General features: G+C 37.6%; 1 protein-coding gene across 3 annotated transcripts in view; it reads left to right on the plus strand.

The window, feature by feature from the left end:
- The window catches only part of LOC150097100 (VPS35 endosomal protein-sorting factor-like), a 386,078-nt gene that overhangs the window by 15,834 nt on the left and 347,346 nt on the right, over positions 1-22,898 (plus strand). For 2 of the 3 annotated variants that reach the window (XM_090406831.1, XM_090406832.1), the window contains exons 2-3: positions 2,341-2,408; positions 13,399-13,495. In XM_090406831.1, the coding sequence (XP_090262957.1) occupies positions 2,341-2,408; positions 13,399-13,495 (165 nt within the window). The remainder of the gene's footprint in view (positions 1-2,340; positions 2,409-13,398; positions 13,496-22,898) is intronic. The other variant, XM_090406834.1, reaches the window with a different exon arrangement.

The following is a 22,898-nucleotide window of genomic DNA, read 5'->3' on the forward strand; positions in this document are numbered from 1 at the left end:
GCTCACTTTTTCCCTCAAACTCATTCCACACATTAACAAACTGTACTCCCATCTCCTCACATTTCAGCCAGCATATCATTCATAATCCTTGCTCTCCACCTCATTTCACTACAATCATACCTAGACAACACACTGACTACCCTTCCTGTAGCACTGTTCTCTTTTATCCTTCTAAGCAGCCTCCTGATATCCATTCTGACATGATCTTTTTCCTCTCTGTCTCAAATCATTTGTACCAATTATTACTATTAACTCTTTTGCTTGCTTCTGCCTCTTATCCAGTGCCTCAATCACTCTACTCATTTTACTTTCATGCTATCATGATTTATTTTAATAGTTTTGACCTGAATTCTCTTAATTTCATTCCTCATCCATTTCATTTCTTGCCTCATCCAATCCAATTCAACTTCCAAATCTGGCGACACATTCTCTCTACCATTCAATCTTTCTAACTTGCTAACTCTCGACCCCCTCTTCTCGCCTTCACTCTCATTCATCCATCTTTGTTTCCGTACTTTCGGTCCAACATACGTCCAACTTTCGCTATCATTCTTCTCACTTTCACTCTCATTCATCTTTCTTTATTTCCGTACTTTCGGTCTAACATGCATCCAATTTTCGCTATCATTCTTCTCACTTTCACTCTCATTCATCTTTCTTTGTTTCTGTACTTTCGGTCTAACATGCATCCAACTTTTGCTATCATTCTTCTCACTTTCACTCTCATTCATCTTTCTTTGTTTCCGTATTTTCAGTTCAACATGCATCCAACTTTCGCCATCATTCATTCTTTTTTCGCTATCATTCATTCTTTCGATTTCTGCATCACGCCATTTCTAGTTTCATTCAATCTCTCAATTTCGTTTCCTTCCGCCTCTCACCTTACTTTCATCCCTTTTAATGTCCGTTACGGTTTTCAAACTGATATATTTCTTTTATACTGATTTTTTAACATTTTTTCGCCTCTCTTTCTCACCATCCTTCTCTTTCAAACGTGCACTCATTTTCCCCATATGACATTCTCGCTACTAACACTTTCTGTCATCAATTTCATATTTGCATCCATCAGTTCCTCGTTCAGGTCACACGTGTTGGTCATTAGACAGTCTATTATTTTCTGAGAAGGCACAGAGTCAAGAAGTTAATGTAGCAAATGATCAGAGTCTACCTGTGAAGCAGTATAGCAGAAATCAAAGATTGTATGGCAGGAGGAAGAATTGATTTGAGGTTGAAGATGTGGTTGCAGCAGTACAAGATGATTGAATGCATAAAGGTGAGGATGAGACAGGCATGAATGGAAATCAGAGTCAGGCTCAGGGAAATAGGTGTAGTCAGACTGAAGAGAAAGGTAGGGTATAGCAGCTGGAATAGAGAATGTTGGTGCTGGTAGAATGGCCTCAAACACACAGTGATTGTTATGTTTATGCACAAATGTATGGAGCATTAGAAACAAGAGAGCTGAGTTTGTGGCATTGATTGAGACAGTATGCTGAAAGATAATTGGAATAAGAGAAACTTGGTTGTTTGAGGAGAATATGATGTTAGGGATAGAAATGAAAGGATATATATATAATTTTCCAGAAGGATAGAAATGTGAAAAGAGGAGGGGGAGTGGTGTTAATGATTGCAGAGGAATTGTGTCTGCAAAGTGTGGAAGTTGATAGAGCGTGCACAAATTTTGAATCTGTGGTGTGTTAAGTTGAAATAAACAGGTTTGTATATCTGATAGGATGCTGTTATAGGCCAGGGAATGCAGAGAATACTGATTTTGAAATTGAAAGTTTATTTTTCACTTGGTTAGAGTATAATAAAATTAGTTTAATCCTTTATCCAAGTGTGAGCAAACAAAGTTTGCGCCTGAAGTATCTTCAGGACTAGGGTAAGGTGATACAACAACCAGGGCAACTCGTTGCAAAGGTGGAGAAAGCTACCAACACTCCTATCTCAGTATCTCCTATAATGCAAAACACATCTCCATGTGGATATGTCTAATGTTATGCATTAAGGGAAGGGCCACTACCCAGACTAGTTTCGACCTTTATTGAGGTCTCTTCAGTGGGAGCCAGGCCCTAGTGGAGATACCAGGCAGAAGCATTAGCAGATCATCTCTACCTATAGGAGTTGCCAAATGGTGTGCCACCCTTTTTTAATAAATTACTCTGGATTTACTCTGGTTTGTTGTATCACCTTACCCTAGTCCTGAAGATACTTCAGGCGCAAACTTTGTTTGCTCACACTTGGATAAAGGATTAAACTAATTTTATTATGATTTTGAAATTTTTAGGAAAGTTAGTTTGGCATGTAAAATAAGGTGATTGTGATGAGAGACTTTAATTACAGGAATATAAACTGGAAGGAGGAGATAGTGTATGGGAACAAGGAGAGCAAGTTTGTGGAATTTCTGAGAGGTAAGTATCTTAAGCAGCATGTGATTGAAGCAATTAGAGGCTTTTAATGTTTTGGATTTAGTGATAATTTCACAAGATATAGTTGTTAATGAAGTGTTGACACTGCTGCTAGTTTCCGAGAGTGATCATGAGGTACCTGTTTGGGAAATGATGAAACAAGAAAAGGTTACTGCCAAACAAAAATCGATACCTGTGGAAGTATCAAGCAGGTGATTATAGGAAGCTCTGTAGTCAATTTGCATCAGTATGTTGGGTAGATGAGCTGAGTAGAAAAGATGTTGAAAATGCATAGAAACTCACAAGGCAGTATCTGACAAAAAAAAGCAATGTATGACTGCATATCAAGGGTTAAGCAAGTAAATAGAGTAAGAGTGAAATCAAGCAAGCCATGCTGGAAAAGAAAATGTTATGGAGAAGGTACAAGACGGTGGTAATCAGATCCATGAAGAGTATAAAGTGCAGGGTAGAAAGTGATGAGTATGGTAAAGAAAGAAAAGGTGCAGAGTGAGAGGAGATTGGCTGGTCAGGCCAAGGTTAACTCAAGGGAATTTTTCTGCTATGTGGAAAGCAAGAGGAAAGAATAATTATGGAGGATTAGCATTGGCAGATAGTCATGACAGCAGACTAACAGCTGCAAAGGATATAGTAGAATTAGTGAGCGAGCACTTTATCAGCATATATCATCTGGTGTAAATGATGGTGTGCAATATGCAGAAGAGAGGCGAGTATTAGAATTGGAAGTGAAAGAATCAGAGGTGTATCACATGTTGGTTGGGTTAGATGTGAATAAGACTGTGAGAATGGATGATTTATCACCACATATTTTTAAGGAATGTGCACCACAGTTGGTTATTTAATGAAAGTCTTTCTGTGGGTAGGGTTCTTAAGGAGTGGAAAAAAGGCTAAATAGTACCACTCTACCAGCATGGTTCTAAGACAGAAATCTCCAATTATAGGCCAGTCTGTACAACTGCAGTTGTGGTCAAGGTGTTGGAAAGATTGGTAAGGAATAGAATACAGAATTGAGTTGATGGACATGGCATTCTTTATGAAGGTCAGCATGGATTTGTAAAGGGTAGGTCCCATTTCAGTAATTTACTTGCGTTTTATGATAAGGTGACAAGTGTGTTAGATAAGGGAGAATCATATACACTAATATTCTTAGACTTTGCAAAAGCATTTGATAGATTACCAAAATAAGCTTCCCATCCTTTGCAGCTTCTACACCAAAATAAGTTGGTGTATAAGCTGCAAAGGATGGGAATAGATAGGATATTGGTTAGATGGAAGAGAGATTCTCTTTCTCTCTCTCTGAACGATATCAGTAGGTTGTGTATGATGGAGAAGTGTCTTAAAAAAGGAGGGTAAGCAGTGGCTTGCCCCAGGGTTCCTTGGGCTCCTGCTGTTTAACTTGTTTGTAAACGGTATATCACGTGGACTGACTGGGGATCTTCAGTTATTTGCTGATGATGCAAAGTTGGGAAGAATTATAAGTAGCACTGCTGATGCTGAATCCTTTCAAGAAGATTTGAATAGACTTTTTACGTGGACAGAAGAGTGGGGATGTAGTTTTAATATCAATAAATGCAAGGTGTTACATTTTGGAGTGCAGAAATATAAAGTGGGGTACTATATCGATGGTGTCGTCCTTCAGGAAGTGGGTGAGATTAGAGATTTGGGAGTGATGGTTGACAGTAGACTCACATTTAGAGGGCATATTGCTTGTTGCAAAGGCTACATGTTGTGGTGCTGCTATGATAAGAAGTACTCTAACATGTAGAGATAAGAAAGTGGTTGTGCTCCCCGTATAAGGCACTGTTCAGGCCACACTTGGACTTCTGTACTCCTATCTGGTCACCTGGCTTTTAATGTGATGTTGAGACATTTCAGAGAATCCAGAGGCGAGTGACTAAGACAACATTGGGACTTCGGAATGCTGGCTATGGAGAGAGAGAGGTTGAAGAAATGTGGATTGCAGAGTTTGGTGGATAACAGGAAGAGAGGTGATATGATAGAGACATTTAAGTTAGTGAGAGGATTTTATCAGATTAATCCAGAGTGGATTATAAAAAGAGTAGAAGATGAGAGGGGAAGAACAGATCTCATCCCTGGAAATTATGTAAAAGTGTAGTGAAGAAGGGGTGTGAGGAGAAGATTTTTTTTACGTGGAGAATTGTCAGTGAATGGAATGCATTACCAGAATGTGTAGTTAATGCAAGAGTGTTAAGGATTTTAAGATTCTATATGGTAAATATGTTGTTAGTTGAATGAACCTCCCACAATGCATCTGCTGACTCCATAGACGGTGTAATAATAATAATAATAATTTTCTATTCAGTTTTATTTCTTTTTATAGATGGGTATTATGAGAGCTCTGCTCCAATCTCATGGATGACTGCCTGACCAGGTCTTCTGAATTATGCATTGTAACCACTGTAAAACTTTTATCTCTATATTTTAACATTTTTATCTAAATTTCGTCTACTATAGCAGCTTTTACGAATTTCAGGTTTTTGATGACTTTTTGTAGTTCAAGTATGGATTCATGACTCTTTTGAGTTTTCTACCATCATGCTGACACTGCTTGTTTCATTTAGCAGTCCTTCAAAGTAATTACTCCAAACATCTAGAATATTATTAGATATTATTATTAGGTATATGAAGAGCCAAAGGCTTCAATTCGGCGACATATTATTATTAGGTATTATCTAGGTAGTATTATTATTCAGGCCTTAATGATTCTTTTGACTCCATGGAGGCCTGAATAATAATAATAATAGTAATACCCTTATCTTTATTTTTCCATGTCTCCTTTATCATCTCTGATTCCTTTTACAGTACTTTTTCCTCAATTTCTGAACTTTTTCAATAGCATCCAGAATATTTTACCACCTTCTTGATATTTATTTTCTATGTTCTTAGCAAAGTTCTTACCATGACTTTTGTTTAGCTAGTTTTGCACTGTAGTTTGCTTTCTTACATTTTTCTATGTATTCTCTAAAAGCACAAGCTGACTTACTGGCCAGGAATTGCTTTCTTATTTTTCTTGACTGCCTCTTTAACTTCCTGAGTCCACCATGGAGTTGTGATTTTTCTATCTTTACAGACAACCTCTCCACATGTTTCTCTGCTGAATCAATCAGTGTTTCTTCAGGATTTGCCACTGGATCTTCAAAGTTTGGTTCCTGTTTTCAAATTGTTTCATTTTTTCTTCAATGATGTTTGTGTATTTCAATTTACTCTTCACTTTCGAAAGCTGCTCAACCTTGATTTATTTTAAAACTTTCTTACCCACTCTTCTTTTCAGTATGAAATTCAATTTTAGCTTAGTCAAAACTAAATAGAGATCAGGGCTGGCTCTACGGTGCAAGATGTGCATTTGCATGGGGCGACAATTTTTTTTTTGGGGGGGGGCAGCAAAGTTGGCATAAACTATACAAAAAATAAGGGAGAAGGGGCAGCAAAATTCCTAGTGGCAGCCCTGATAGTGATCACTTCCTATTTCAAATCCTCTGTATACTCTTGTGTCCTGAACCAGTGGGAAAAACACTGCTCTTAACTATAACTTCTCTCTATGTGAATCTGTACACATTTTTATGTTGGAACATGGTGTTAGTGATAACTGATCCATGTCCTGAGCAGAAATCAAGTAGGCATTTACCCAAATTATTGGTTTTGTACTTTTTTCAAATTTTCTCAAAATATATCTATATGTCTGATAATCATTTCCTACTCTAATGAGAAGAAACACACGTATAAACAACAGTGAAAATTATTTAATTGTAAATATTTCATCCTAAGTATCTTAGGACATCATCAGTACAGTATTTAAACAAAAATTAGGAATAACATACAGTTAGGGCGCATGATTACAATAGAATCTCATGAAAACGTGCATAACGTGCAAAAGTAGTACAACAACAACAACAACAACAAAAAAAGAACGTTAATTATTTAACACAGTTTTGTATGATAATTTCCCATACTTTAGGAATAGTAAGAACGTCATTGCGGTTTAGGTTTGGTCTGTGTAGTAGGGCTTCAGAACTTTCTTTGTATAAATGTTCATGTTTAAATAAAGATCTATGTAAAAGTTTAGCCTTTTCCCAATGGATCCTATGGTTTGGATTTTCAATTCATTATGGACGCACCACAGGTTTCGTTATTTAAAAAAAAAAAAAAAAAAAAAAAAAAAAAAAAAAAAAAAAAAAAAAATCCTACTCTACTGTTTAGATCTCAAACAAGGACCAACTTTTCCTGTTTTCATTGATGCAGATGACTTCTCTAATGCTTCAAAACTTCTTCCAGTTCTCCATTCTGATATTTGCCCACATCGCTCTATGTCATATTGCCTGCCATTCAAGGAGATTATACTTATATTTAGTGTTGAATATTATTGTTAGTCTCTTTTACCTGATTGTTATATACAATATAACATTTTGTATTTATCGCTTAGACAGATCTCACCGGTTTTTGTCTTCTTTGTTTCAATCACACCTATTATAATAAATTTAGTTTAATCCTTTATCCAAGTGTGTGCAAACAAATTTTGCACCTGAAAGTATCTTCAGGACTGGGGTAAAGTGGTACAACACTAGGCAACTCCTTGCAAAGGTGGAGCAAGCTACCAACACTCCTATCTCAGTATCTCCCATATCCCATAATGCAAAACACATCTCCTTGTGGATATGTATAATGAATTTAGTTTAATCCTTTATCCAAGTGTGTGCAAACATTGCTCCACCTTTGCAAGGAGTTGCCCGGTGTTGTACCACTTTACCAAAGTCCTGAAGATACTTTCAGGTGCAAACTTTGTTTGCATACACTTGGATAAAGGATTAAACTAAATTTATTATAGTCTGACCAAGTGAAAAATAAACTTTCAACATCTTTCTCTAAATCCAGAGTAATTTAATAAAAAGGTGGCACACCGTTTGGCACCTCCTATAGGAGGAGATGACCTTGCTAATGCTTCTGCCTTGGTATCTCCACTTGGGCCTGGCTCCCACTGAAGAGACCTCAATAAAGGTCGAAACTAGTCTGGGCAATGGCCTTTCCCTCAATTTATTTTAAATTTATTTAAAATAATATCACTTTCAAATCTCGAATCTCATCCACTTCCTGCAGTTTGGCACTGTCGCTGTAGTACACAACCATATATTTCTGTACCCCAAAATGCAGCATCTTGCACTTATTAATATTAAAACTGCAATCCTACTCCTTTGTCCAAGTCAAAAGTCTATTCAAATCTTCCTGAAGGGAATTAACATCAGCAGTGTGACTAATAATTATTATTATTATTATTCAGGCCTCCATGGAGTCAAAAGACTCATCGTGGGAGGTCGTTCCTAAGAACATAAAGTCTGTCAAGATTCATCGAGGGGAGATCCCCCCCTAAGAAATACAAATTCTATCATACCACTCCTTAAACTCATTCACCGTTCTCGCTCTCACCACTCCATCAGGCAATGCAATCTACAGTTCAACCACCCTCCATGCAAAGAAACCACTCCTCACCCTCTTGCTCACAGTTTCCTTTCGTAACTTCCAGGGATGGCCCCCTTGTCATGACTCCTTCCCGCTGTTGAACCAAGCGAAAGAACTCCCCAGTGTCAATCCTGTAACCACCTCTCAACAGTTAAAAGTCTCAATCATATCACCTCTCCTTCTTCTATCCACCAAACTCTGCAGTCCACACTCCCTCAGCCGATCCTCATAACTATCATTGTACAGTTCTGAGACCATCTTTGTTATCTGCCTTTGTACCCTTTCCACTGTTAATTTATCCCCTTCAAATCCTGGGGACCAAATCTGAGAACAATAGTCCAAGTGTGGTCTGATCAGGGTCTTATACAACGGAATGATAACTATTTTATCTCTGCAGGTCAGTGTCCTTCTCATAATTGCAGCAATCCTCTGTGTTACCTTCACCACCTTTGCAATATGTCCCCTAAATTTCAGGTTTGTATCAATCATCAAACCCAGATCTCTTGTCTCTCCTACTTCCTCCATTTTAACTCCTCCCATAGAGAATGCAGCATCCCATCGATGTTTCCCAAACCTCAAGACCTTGCATTTTGCTGCATTAAACTGACATCCCCATTCATTTGCCCATCTATCTAGCTTATTCAAATCCTCTTGCAGGGCTACCACATCTGCACTATTACTAATAATCCTGCCCAGCTTCGCATCATCCTCAAACAACTGAATATCCCCTTGCAATCAACTGGCAATGTCATTGATATAAAGGTTAAACAATATAGGTCCTAGTACTGAGCCCTGTGGGACTCCACTTGTAACCCTCTACTTCCTTGAAACTGCCCCACCATACACAGCTCTCTGATACCTATCAGACAGCCAATCCTGAATCCAGTTGACCAATCTGAAATCCATCCAGACCTATGTGCTGCAACTTAAATATCAGCTTATCACGTGGCACCCTGTCAAATGCCTTCACTAAGTCTAAGAAAATTGCAGTATATGCCTTTCCCTCATCTAATGTTCTTGTAACTTTATTATAAAAGGCTAGCATATTGCTAAAACAAGAGTGCCATTTCACAAATCCATGTTGACTCTCACAGATAACATTACCTTCATCTGCCCAATGCTGTATATGGTCCTTCACTACTTTCTCCAAGATCTTAACTACTGATGACACACAGACTGGCCTATAATTAGACACTTCCAGTTTGTTACTACCCTTATGCAATGGCACTATCTTACCTTCCATTCCCTGGGCACCTTTCCCGCAGCCAGACTTTCATTGAAAAGCCAGGTTATAGGCACTGTTAGTTCCCTAGGACATTCTCTCAAAACTCGTGGTGAAATACGATCCAGTCCCACAGCTTTACTAACATCCAGAGTACTCAGCATGTGGAACACACTCTCCTCCTGCGCCTCTAAACCTCAAACCTGCTCTGTCCCTCTAATATTCAAATTGACTCCTCCAGGAAGAAATACTCCAATAAAGTGTTCATTGAACAATTTCACTATGTCCTCTGCATCAGTCACTCTATTCCCATTTTTATCCCACAATATCAATCTTCCACAGTCATTTCTCCTCCTACTGGCTACATAGCTAAAAAATTCCCTAGGATTTTCTTTGGATCTTAGGGCCAATATCCTCTCATATTCCAGTTTCGCTTTCCTTACCACACTAGTCACTCTTCTGGCCTGTGTCTTATATTCTTGATGCATCTTCTCATCACCTGTCTCCTTATATCTCTTCCATAGCCTCTTTTTCGCATGCAATTCCTGTTTAATATTGTTTGTCATCCACTTTACTCCAAATTGTGTCCTCTTCTTCCCTCGTGGTATACAACTTACCATTGCTGCTAACAAATATTCTTTCACAATTTCCCACGCACTAATGATATCCCGGCATTCCAATTCCTCCCTCCACAAAACTTTCCCAAGTTGACCTCTAAGACTATTATAATCACCTGTTTTATAATTCCACATATGTTCCCTTCTCTTTGATACTCCTGCATGTCTATTCATTTTCCAAGTCAAAACCATATGGTCACTCTCTCCAAATGTTGGAAGAGATGTCATCTCAGTTATTATTAACTCTTCTGATGCTATAACCAAATCCAAGACTCTTGAACCTCTTGTTCCTTCTGTTACATGTTGCCTAAGACATTTGTCCCTCAATAATTCTAGAAATTCCATTCCCCTATTGTTACATGCATCTTCCTCTCTCCAATTTATACTACTGTAGTTAAAATCTCCCATAACAATCATTCTTCTTGCACTTGCCAAACTTAACTGTCTAAACATCTCTTGGTCCCAATCCTCTGTGCTTCTGGGTCTGTAGCAACACCCCACTAAATATCCTGTCTTGCCTACCTCTACCTCACACCATATGCTCTCAAAGTCATTTGTCTCACTTTCTTCCAAAGCCTCCACTCTTAGAGGACATAGGTCATCACTTATCATAAGCAGTACCCCATCACCACGCTTTCCCCTCCTATCCTGACGAAAAATGCTGTACCCAGCAACTTCTATTCCTGTTATTATATCCCCTTCTGTCAACCATGTCTCAGTTATCTTAATAACCTTTGGCCAGGCTGATGCTATCTGTGCCACCAATTCCCTCTCTCCCTTATTCAAGATACTCCTGGCATTAGTATAAAGCATATAAATGCCATTGTTTCTATAACTCCACTGGGCTCAGTGTTACCTGATGTCGTCTCGCTTCTCCCAAGTATCCATTCCCACCAGAGGCCACCCCTGCTATATGCTTCCTGGAACACACTGACTTGTTCAGAACCACAATCTCTCCAGATGCCTACGTCCTTCCTCATTCAAATATAAGTAGTCTGTCGCATACAATTCCTTTCTTTCCTCAAATGCACTCCAAGCATCCACATATACCTGTCCTCTCTTCTCACACATTCTCACTGTTATGCCATTCATTATCACCGCTCTTCTGCTCAGCTCATCATTATCATACCTAGGCAACACGCACACTATTTTTCCTCTCTCTGTCTTCTTCTGTACAGCCTCAAGCAAAAATCTCATATCTCTCGCTGCCTGACTTACATTACCACTCAAGTCATTTGTTCCTACCATCACAATGATCTTATCCACCCTTTCACCTCTTAATTGCTATAGCCCCCCTTTCTATTGTTCCTCCTGGCAAACACTCCTCACGCATCCTATCTTGAATACCACAGATCATTGAGTCGCCATACATTATATTTCTTACCATTCCCTCTCTCCTATTGTTTCCATTCTCTCCTCTTCTTTCATTTCCATAGGTCTCTCTCATTCCCTCTCATCTACTGCTATTCTCTCTTCTAGAATTCCCATACCTCTCTCTCCTACTGTTTCCATTCTCTTCTCTCCTCTTCTAGCACTCCTGTACCTCTCTCATTCCTTCTCTCCTACTGTTTCCATTTTCTCCACTTCTAGCACTTCCATATCCTTCTCTCATTCCGTCTCTCCTACTGTTTCCATTCTCTCCTCTATCACTGTATATGATTTTTCCTTATCTGACACACTTGTTACCTTATTATAAAATGCAAGTAAATTGCTAAAACAAGACCTACCAATCATATCCATCAACCCAATTCTGTATTCTATTCCTAATCAATCCCTCTAACACCTTGATTACAACTGCAGTTATACAGACTGGTCTATAATTGGAAACTTCTGTCCTAGAACCATGCTTTGGGAGTGATATTATTTGGCCTTCTTTCCACTCCTTAGGAACCCTACCCACTGCAAGACTCATTAAATAATGAGATTGAGGACTTAGCCAACTGTGGTGCGCATTCCTTAAGAATACGTGATGATATATCATCTATTTGTTTCTATCCACGACATCACATCCTCCTCAGACACCCAAGTTTCACATATTCTAATTATCATTGGTCATACCGACTCAGTTAATGCAACAAACTCAGCTCTCTAGTTTTGAATACTCCTTACGTTTGTATAGAAACAGAATAATCCTTGTGATTTTGAGACCATTCTGCCAGCACCCACCTGGTAGAATGGTCTCAATTATTCTATCTGTTTTACCACACCCCTCTGTTTGGTCTAACCACTCCCATTTCCCTGAACCTGACTGATTTCCATTCTTTCCTGTCTCATCCTCACATTTATGCATTCCATCACCTGGCTCTTCTGCAGTCACATCTTCAACCTTACATTCATGTTTCTTTTGTCGTACAATCCATTTAGTTGTGCTCCTGCTTCACAAGTAGACTCTGATCATTTACTACATTAACTTCTTGACTCTGTGCCCACTCAGAAAATAATAGCCTTTCTAAATGCCCAACACCAAACCCATTCAAATGCAATCCATCAACTTTAAACCATTCCAACTTTCTTTCTTTCACTCCACAGATACACAAATTGTGAACCCCCTTTGCCTCGCACAACTCAGCCTTCTTACTATTTATTATCTCTACTCTCCTTCTCATTTCACTATTGTCATATCCGGGCAACACTGCTACAACTTTTCCAACATTACTGTTATTCTTTGCCTGTTGCAATAACTTCCTCAAGTCTCTATCAGGATTCTTTTTTTTTTTCTCAAACCAAATCATTTGTATCCACGACTACCAGTAATTTTGATATCTGTCTTTCCTTTTCTGTAATTCATCAGTTATTTGCTTCATTGTTCCACCAGGAAAGCATGTTTTGTGCACTTTATTAGTCATCACACCTCTAATGATCGACTCCCTTACAATTATTAGTGTTTTTTGTTTACATATAAGTCTTACATATTGGAACTTCACTCTAGATACCAAATATGTAAGTTTTTCAAGCAATTTCAATCCTCCAGTAAGCAAGGCAGTGATTTCACATTGGGCACTGAAGTTCATCTCTCACCTAAAGAGAGTCACAAACCCAGCAAGATTCAGACCTGCAGCTTGTTAGTTGATAAGTTGATATGGTAACCACTTAGCTAACTGGGTTGTCATGTGCAATTTTGCTGATTACATGAGCAAATCTTTATTTTATGCCGGAAAATTGATTGATCCAATTTCTATTATTTCTAGTTCTGTTATTCCCTCTCTTCCTAGTCTAATATCTGATTACCCTCACCCTCTGCCTAGAACCTGCAGATGGATATCATGTAACTCACCATAACTTCAAAAACAGTCTTAGGTTTTTAATTTTTTTTTTAAACATTATAATTGTTTTTTTGTAAATGAATTATTTCTGAAACAAAACTCTCCCTATGATGTCAGTGACTTCGGTTTCGTTTCTTATCACGTATTCCTTTTGTCATCAAGTCTTGTGATACCAAGCATACTTCTTTCCATACTAAATTGTGTTGTTCTTAATTTCTGAATTTCCTTTGCATTTAGTTTTTCCTCTTTTTATTTTCTGTCAAAAAAAAAAAAAAGACAGTAAAGCATTGCTACTCTGAGTATACTAATTTTATCTAGTTTGTTTCATTGTTTTTTTTTTTTCCTTTTTAAATTGATTACCATCATAAAGTTGAATTTGATTTTTATACCATGGTTTCTAGGAAATCTCTTATAAGGAACTATAATGCAGAAAAAAAAGCAGATCTTCTCTCATCAGAAGAAGTAATAGATCATCCTTTAAAGCCTTTAACTATCACTGTGAGTATCTGAAACTTTTGACCTCCATGCTGTGCTGAATTCTTAGCTTTTAGACTCAAGTGCAATATTTCACTCAGATTTTCTGGTTCCAAGATCATAATGATCATAACTGCTTACTATTATTTACTTGAGTATAATTTTAGCTAAACTTGCAATTTACACATTATGAATTTGATGCTAGAGAAGGGTATTGCTCTTTTTTTTTTTTTGCTGATCTTCCTCTTATGCTGTCACTCTAACAGCCTTATTTGTCGAGTTAAAATTGCTTTTACAGAATTATAAAATCAGTTTTCTAAGCTTTCAAGCAGAAAAAGTAGTGATATCTCACAGAAGAAAATAAACTTGTCATTGAAGAATTTACATGAAGATTAGGATTAAAAACAAACTCATGAATGGAGAAGATTAATTTTTAATTATAATCTGTTAACCTACCCCAGCTGAATGTGTTTGGCAAAAAAAAAAAAAAAAAGGAAAAAGAGTAATAGGTAAGTTTGACTCAAAGTTCTTAAACATAAGCTAACACATTTCTGTATCTTGTAGCAATACAGTATTTTCATTAATCCCATTGTCTATAATGGGTCTTATATAATGGGGGGGACTGGAAAGTTCTGATAATGCATAGAATAGAAATGATATTAAAGCAACTGTTCTTTCTTGTGGTTATATCACTTGCTTTAATATCATTTTTGTTGTAGGGGTTATCAGAATTCATTTTAAAAGAAAGGGTTATCAGAACTTTCCAGACCCCCCCCCCCTGTATATAGCTATGTAGTTATAACATATGTATCTCTTGACACCAAATTTTTTTTTTTACTCTTTCCTTCTCTTGCAATTTTATTCAAGATTAATATAACATTAGAATAACTAGCAGAATTAAGTAGTCTTAAGTGATTGCATATGAGTTTTAGGAGCATTTGCAAATGAGCTTCATCATGTCTGCCTGTCTGTCTATGAAACAACTTGTTAGTGGATGAACTAGTTTTGATTGAACTTAATAATTATATTCTATAAATCTTAAAATAAATTATCAAGCAAATTTAACCTTTTTTGAAATGATCAAAATTCATTTTTTTACTGAATAACCGATACAATAAACACTTATTCTAAAAGGTGACTTCACTGTATGAAGTGAAGTTTCTGTGGGTACTGGTGATTTTCATCTTCTGTGGGGATTTTAAGCAGATGAAAGACCTTGGAGAGGATGCAAAGACAGATACAAAAATGATAGCAGGACTGTACAATGATTATGAGGGCATGTAGACTGCAGAGTTTAGTGGATAGAAGACAAAGGGAGAGATATGATTGAGACATTTAAGCTATCGAAGGGTTATTATTGTGTTAACACTGAGGCGTTTTTTTTTCATGTGATAGAACAAGGGGAAGGAGCAAGGACAAGGGGCCATCCCTGGAAGTTGCAAAAGGGAGTGGTGAGTAAAAGGGCAAAAAGTAAGTTTTTTGAATGGGGAGTGGTAGGAACACAGAATGAATTGCCTGAGAGGGTGGTGAACATGCAGGCAGTGAATGAGTTTAAAGAGTGGTATGATAGACTTTGTGTTGACCTCCTATGATGAGCCTTGTGGCTCCTTGGGGGTCAGGAAAATAATAATAATATCACTCATATTCATTGAATGTAATCTTGTATGTATTCTCTTACCTTTCACTTATTAAGTCATTAAACAACATATCTTCCTATTGCAAATATCTGTATAGTCAGATATTTGCAATATACATGCAAATATCTGTATATATACTCAAGAGGATGTACAAGGAAATCCTCTGTGAGAATTTCTACTGTGAGAAATTCTGTGAGAATCTGGTTTTAGCCAATACGGAATATGATTTGGTTGACTAAGTTCCAGATTGCAAGTCCATTCTCATTTATTCAGTATTCAGTGGATACCTGCTGGATACACCATGTGAAAGTGAGGATTGGACATTAGGGTCAGAAATTCCAGTCAGTTCTCTGCATTCCTTTAAAGACTATGCATAGGTCTCCTCTCAGTTATTTATAATTGATCCTTAAGCGACCTCTTAGAAAATGTACATATATGTACATTTCCTAACTATTATTATTATTATTATATTGGTTCACAGATGATAGGAAGAGGTAATCACCATCAAACATTGAAACTCATCAAATGATACTCTGAACTGGTTTAATGTTTCAGCCCATATATGCGTGCACTATGTGTTCAGGCATCGCATAACTTATTATTAACATTGAGTCCACAATGAGATCGTATACTCCCCAGAGAGACCAAGGATTCATTTCAGGAAGCTTATTTTTCTACTTATACATTACATTTTTTTAAAATTCATTCATTCATAGATGATGTACTTACTGTTTCTACCATCAATTCATTCCACTCATGCACCAGGAGAAAAATATAATTCTCACATTAAAAAAAAAAAAGAAAAAAAAAAGAAATAGATGTAAAAGATGGAAGGGCATGAGAGAAACATAATTTACTAAACTAGTTTTATAAGATTGATGCTGGCAAAATTTTTCTATACATGACAAGAAGAGAAAGGATGATGTTTTGTTAAAATGTGAGTAAACAAGATGCAAAGATTTTTTTGCTGGAGAATAAGTGGAAAAGGTTGCAAGAGGTTGTTGTGACTGCTTTATCAGTGAATGAGTTTAAGAAAAGTTATCTTAGGTATTGGTGAAATATATGGTAAATCTTGATGAACACAAAAGACATATGAGAGTGAGTGGACAAGATGCTGCTCAGAGTTATATAAGACACAGGAGATGTTGAGGTCCAAAAGAAGTTAATTGATGAATTAAGGGAAATATTATTGTTTTATTATTATACCAGACCTCATGGAGTCAAAAGACTCCTATTCACAAGGCTTTGCAAACTGCATTCCCTCAATCTGTCCTCATATTCTTCCACGTTCCAAAGACCAGTTACGACCTTAGTCACATTCTCTGGACCCTTTTCAATATATCTTGAAAAGATATATTGAAAAAGGTCCAGGGGACAAAATCATGCACAATAACAAGGCCTGAATCACGGCCTTATACAATGGAACCAGAACCTCTTTATTTCTACAAATTAAGGTACTTTGCATCATTGCTATAACCTATTGTTATGTCTTCAAAACTTGTGTAGTGTGACGTCTGAACTTTAGATCCTTGTCCACACCAGTTCAAGGTCTCTTATCTCCTCAACTTCCTTAAATTTCCATGCAAAATAAATATTTGCATTCCATTGTTGCCAAATTCACAACCTTGCACTTTGCAACAAATGTTGCAACAATACTCTTGACCATCCATTCAAAGTATTCAATCCTCCTGTAAAAGGCCACATCATCATCTGCTTGATTCCTCATCATTCTCTCTCCAGTTCTGCATCATCTGCAAACAGTTGTATATCACCAAATATCTGTATAGTCAGATATTTGCAATATACATGCAAATATCTGTATATATATATACTCAAGAGGATGTACAATCACCAAATATCTGTATAATCAGATAGTTGATATATATCAACAAAGATATATATCAAATATATCTTTCATCAAATATCTCTTTCATCAAATATATCCTTCATCAAGCACATCAAATATTATCCTCTGGTGATATTTGATGTATATCACCAAATATCTGTATAGTCAGATATTTGCAATATACATGCAAATATATGTACAGTCAAACCTATCCCAATATCATTAATATACAGATTAAATAACAATGGTTCCAAAACTGATCATTGCAGTGCACTACTAGTGACTTTATTCTTTCGAGATAGTGCCCCACATACACAACATACTGATACCTATCCGATAGCCATTCACCAATCCAACTCACTAGTCTATCATGCAATTGCATCTGCTTCAATTTAGTGACCAACTTGTGGTGTGGCAGTCTATCAAAAGCCTTTGCAAAATCTAAGTATACCACTGTATATGTATCTCTCTTGTCAAACACATTCATCTCCTTGTTATATTACATAAGCAAGTTGGTAAAACATGATCCCACTTTAACAAACCCATGCTGACAAGCACAAATGGTGGTGGCATTTCTGTAGTCCTTCTGAAGAAGTGGCTACAATGACCACAGGATTAAAAAAATAATCAAATCTGTCCCCATTCCCCGACCGCCTCTTCAGAAGGACTACAGAAATGCCATCACCATACCTTACATGTAGTACATCAGAAAAAATAGCCAGATCATTAAAAAAGTACAACCTCCATACAGCTTTTAAGCCCTACCGTAAACTTGCTACCCTTATCCGTTCCACCAAAGACGAGCTCCCTCCTCTCTCAGTGCCTGGAGTATATAGAGTACCTTGTGCCTGTAAACTGGCTTACTTCCGACAGACAGGCAGGTGAGCATCCATTTGGTTAGAAGAACACAGATCTTACATCTGCAATCGCGATTATGGTCAATCTGGCCTTGCAGACCATGTTTTGGATACTACCCACAGGATCTCCTGAAAAAAAAATGACCATGCTCCACCATAGCAAATTCAAAAGAGAAAGACTGTTTTTTGAATCTGCATCGGCACTCAGGAATCAACCTAATTTAAACAAATACAGTTGCATTAAACTTCCCAAAATTCGGGAAACATTAATTATTAGAGATCCCTCTTTACATCCTAGGCCACCTGCAAATGCCCATAGAGGGTGCACCACCTAGATAGGACTTTAGTTTCACTCACTACTGTATTGCTTTTGTGTGTGTGTGTGCACGTGTGTGTTGTTACAAAAAGATGTTTGTAATCCCTGAAGATGTCTCTGTGACAGAGACGAAATATTGGAAGTATTAAAATTATTTTTAATCCTTTCTCAGTGCTGATAATTATTCCATTAAACCTCCAACATGAATTCTGCACAGCACTTAAGCTTCAACACAGAGAACATCAATATCAACCATATTCACATAGGAAAGCATGACCGGAAACGCAACCGGAAGGTACCAACAGGAACACAAAGATACAGAAATAACACAAGGCAGTAAGTAGTGTAAAAAACTCTATTAGGTGTAACTGAACAGTTCAATAGTAGTTGGATACATAATATGTTAAACGAGGTGCATGTCTGCCATCTCAGCATTTGTAAAACGACGCATGTTCTTCATACGACATCAAAAGCTTGAATGAGAAAGCTCCAATTGCTCACTTGGAGCGCTGGTAAACAGTGCCACCTATCACTTTCAGGTGGCATTTTCGGTCATGCTTTCCTATGTGAATATGGTTGATTTTTATGTTCTCTACCTCCCCTCAAAGTTTGTACGTGGAATTTTGAACCACCCTTTTGAACAATATTCATCCTCATCATAAATGTTACAAAAATAGAAAATGCTTTTCAGAGGATATAGCAATCTAGCACACAAGCAGTAATCCTCAACAATCTGAAAAAAGTCCTAAATAAATTATTATTTGACACTTCCAGGGAATCCAAAGACTCATCGGGGGGACTCCGTCTCCAACACACACTCAATCACCAACTGACTGCAACTATGCTAATGCCATCTACCGTCGACCAGCACTGGTATTTCCACAGACAATCACAAACATCCATGCCCATGGCAGGATTTGAACCCGCAGCTTTTTGGCTGGAGAGCGGATATGCTGCCCACTCGGCCAATCAGGCCAGCAAATCAATACAAGGAGACTTAGAAAGATGGGCAAAGGAACTTAAATTAGAGGTAAACCTGGAAAAAACAAAACTGAGTTTCTTCTCCACTGATAGAAAAAATAGACATAATAACAACTCTCAAATCAAAATATATAATACCAAAATAGGAAAAACAGAATCTTCAAAATACTTAGGCCTAACTCTAAATACTGAACTGAGATATACAACTCATATCACAAATATATCTAATAAAGCTCTTAAATAACTTAATATTATCAAAAGGCTTTGTGGAACAAAGTGGGGGTGCAAAACCAAAGACACTCAAAACTACATATAGCACTCATACGACCCATTATGGAATACACCTCATCCATCTGGGCTCCAGCTTCTAAAAGCTCAAAAGAAAAACGCTGTCAAGTTTTTCTTTTGAGTTAGTGCAAAAAATTATTATAGGTGCAGTCTCATCCACAAGTAATTTAAAATCTAGACTTTACACACTAGAACACAGAAGAAAACTCTTCACAGTTAAATTCACTAACAGAATCAGGAGCCAACAACAGGAGGATCACATCTCACTCAGGACTTTTGATGCCTGTACAGGAAAATCTAGACTAAAGAGATCATCTCCTTTACAATATGATCATGAAATTAGAAAACAGATCAAGTTAGAGCACTTGACTATTGAAATAAGCAAAGAGCCATTCTTTCCCCATATACCACCAAAAAACACAACGATTAACTTAAATCTCCTAGAACTTTGTTCAAAAAAAGGATTCACAGCATGAAAATAAAAGTACTTGACACTATTCAACACTTAAATAACCTAAACCATGTCATTGCCTATACTGATGGATCATCTGATGAAGTATTTAATCAAAGAGGAGCAGAGGTTTTATTAATTCTACTTGGAGGCAAGGAAATGTAGATCAAATCCACAGTTGGCAAAATACCTTTCAAACTTCTTGTGAATCAACAGCCATACAAGCAGCTCTAAAGTACTATCTCCCTAATCCAGTAATAAACATCACAGAAGGAGTAACCATATAGTGACTCAAAATCTCCATTTGAAGCATTAAAAAATGAAAGAACAAAACTCAACAGGAAATTCATGAACATCTAACAACTTTAAATTTGAAAAATAAGAACTGTACACTGCAGTGGATACCAGCCCATGTAAATATTGAAGGCAGTGAGAGAGCAGACAGACTAGCCAAAGAAGCAAGATACTCACCTCAAAAATTACACCCACTATCACTAATTGATGCTAATTCTGTTTCAAAAATAAGATTGTTAAAACCAACTATCAAGAAGAAGCATCAAATTAGCGAAATTAATGAAAATAGAGAAATAACCACAATCATCACCAGACTAAGGACAAAACATTTAAAACAATTTTGTTTGAAAAAATGGTTGAAGGCAATGAGAGAGCAGACAGACTAGCCAAAGAAGCAAGATACAGCAATCCCTCGATTAGTGCACGTAATACGTTCTTTTTTTCCTTCATCTAATGTTACAAGAACGTTAGATGAGGGAAAGGCATATACTGCAATTTTCTTAGACTTAGCAAAGGCATTTGACAGGGTGCCACATGATAAGCTGATATTTAAGTTGCAGCACATGGGTCTGGATGTCAGATTGGTCAACTGGATTCAGGATTGGCTGTCTGATAGGTATCAGAGAGTTGTGTATGGTGGAGCAGTTTCAAGGAGGCAGAGGGTTACAAGTGGGGTCCCACAGGGCTCAGTACTAGGACCTATATTGTTTAACCTTTATATCAATGACATTGCCAGTTGATTGCAAGGGGATATTCAGTTGTTTGCAGATGATGCGAAGCTGGGCATGATTATTAGTAATAGTGCAGATGTGGTAGCCCTGCAAGAAGATTTGAATACGTTAGATAGATGGGCAAATGAATGGGGATGTCAGTTTAATGCAGCAAAGTGTAAGGTCTTGAGGTTTGGGAAACATTAATGGGATGCTGCATATTCTATGGGAGGAGTTATACTGTAGGAAGTAGGGGAGACAAGAGATCAGGGGTTGATGATTGATAGAAACCTGAAGTTTAGAGGACATATTGCAAAGGTGGTGAAGGTAACACAGAGGATTGCTGCAATTATGAGAAGGACACTGACCTGCAGAGATAAAAGGGGTTATCATTCCGTTGTATAAGTCTCTGATCAAACCACACTTAGACTATTGTTCTCAGATTTGGTCCCCAGGATTTGAAGGGGATAAATTAACTGTGGAAAGGGTACAGAGACGGATGACAAAGATGGTTTCAGGACTGTACAATTTTGGTTATGAGGATTGGGTGAAGGAATGTGGACTGCAGAGTTTGGTGGATAGAATGAGGAGAGGTGATATGATTGAGACTTTTAAACTGTTGAGAGGTGGTTACAGGGTTGACACTGGGGAGTTCTTTCGCTTGGTTCAACAGCGGGAGGGAGTGATGACAAGAGGCCATCCTTGGACGTTACGAAAGGAAACTGTGAGCAAGAGGGTGAGGAGTGGTTTATTTGCATGGAGGGTGGTTGAACCGTGGAATGCATTGCCTGATGGAGTGGTGAGAGTGAGAACGGTCAATGAGTTTAAGGAGTGGTATGATAGACTTTGTGTTTCTTAGAGGGAACCTCCCCTCGATGAGTCTTGACAGACTTTATGTTCTTAGGAAGGACCTCCCACGATGAGTCTTTTGACTCCATGGAGGCCTGAATAAAAATAATAATAATAATAATAACCTATGGGAAGAAGTATAATTTGTTCCTCAAATTTCTTTCTCAAAATTACACCCACTGTCACTAACTGATTCTGTTGCAAAAATAAGATTGTTAAAACCAACTATCAAGAAGAAGCATGAAATCAGCGAAATTAATGAAAATAGAGAAATAACCACAATCATCACCAGACTAAGGAAAAAACATTTTAAAGGCATGAAAATTCAGCTGGACAGTACTAGAAGCTATGAAATATGTAAGAACTGTCCAGGAATTGAAATAACACCTGCCCATATCTATTCTTATCCAGCAGTTGCCACAACTCTACAGAAAATTGACAATAACCCTTTAGAAAAAACTCTACTCCATCAACGTTCAACAGATTGCCAAAGCAATTCTACAGGCTCACAGTCATATCCAGATGCTCTTCAACGGACTCGACAACAACAACATTCACCAAAGATGCACAAATGCAGGCACATACAATACACAGCATGCACTTGTAGGCCATTCCACACACACACACACACACACACACACACACACACACCATTCGAAGCAACCAGGAGACCTCACACACATCCTTAGTGTCCATGTTGACTGTGAGTTTTTCCTCCAGCAGATCTATAAAAAATCTCATTTGTGTCTGTACTGTAAAATTCCCTTACCAGCTCCTAAAAGCTCCCTCAAAATGCTTAACTCAATACAGAGGAGAGCAATTAGACTGATAAATGATCCACATCTCTTACAAACTCCCCCCCCACCCCACTTTCACATAATATTTCGTCTCTGTAATCTGTATATTCTACAAATATTTTCATGGAAAATGCTCATCTGAAACAGCATCAATAATTTCCCCACTCCGTACTAAACCCATTGGAACACATACAGCCACCACCCAACTTCCCTTCGCAGTACACCTTGAAACCCACAGAACAAGTTTCTTTTCCTCCTCCTTCATTGCTGCTACTGCTTGCAAATGCTGTACTGTGGAATAGTCTTCCCCCTGATGTATTTCCCAAGGAATACAATATACAGTGGAACCTCGGTTGTCGAACGACTCTCATCTGGAACAAATCGGTTCCCGAACATATTTT

Source organism: Typopeltis vanoorti, chromosome 17 (genome assembly GCF_054136105.1).
Source record: "Typopeltis vanoorti isolate ZY-2024b chromosome 17, IOZ_Tvanoo_1.0, whole genome shotgun sequence".
Lineage (NCBI taxonomy): Eukaryota > Metazoa > Arthropoda > Arachnida > Uropygi > Thelyphonidae > Typopeltis > Typopeltis vanoorti.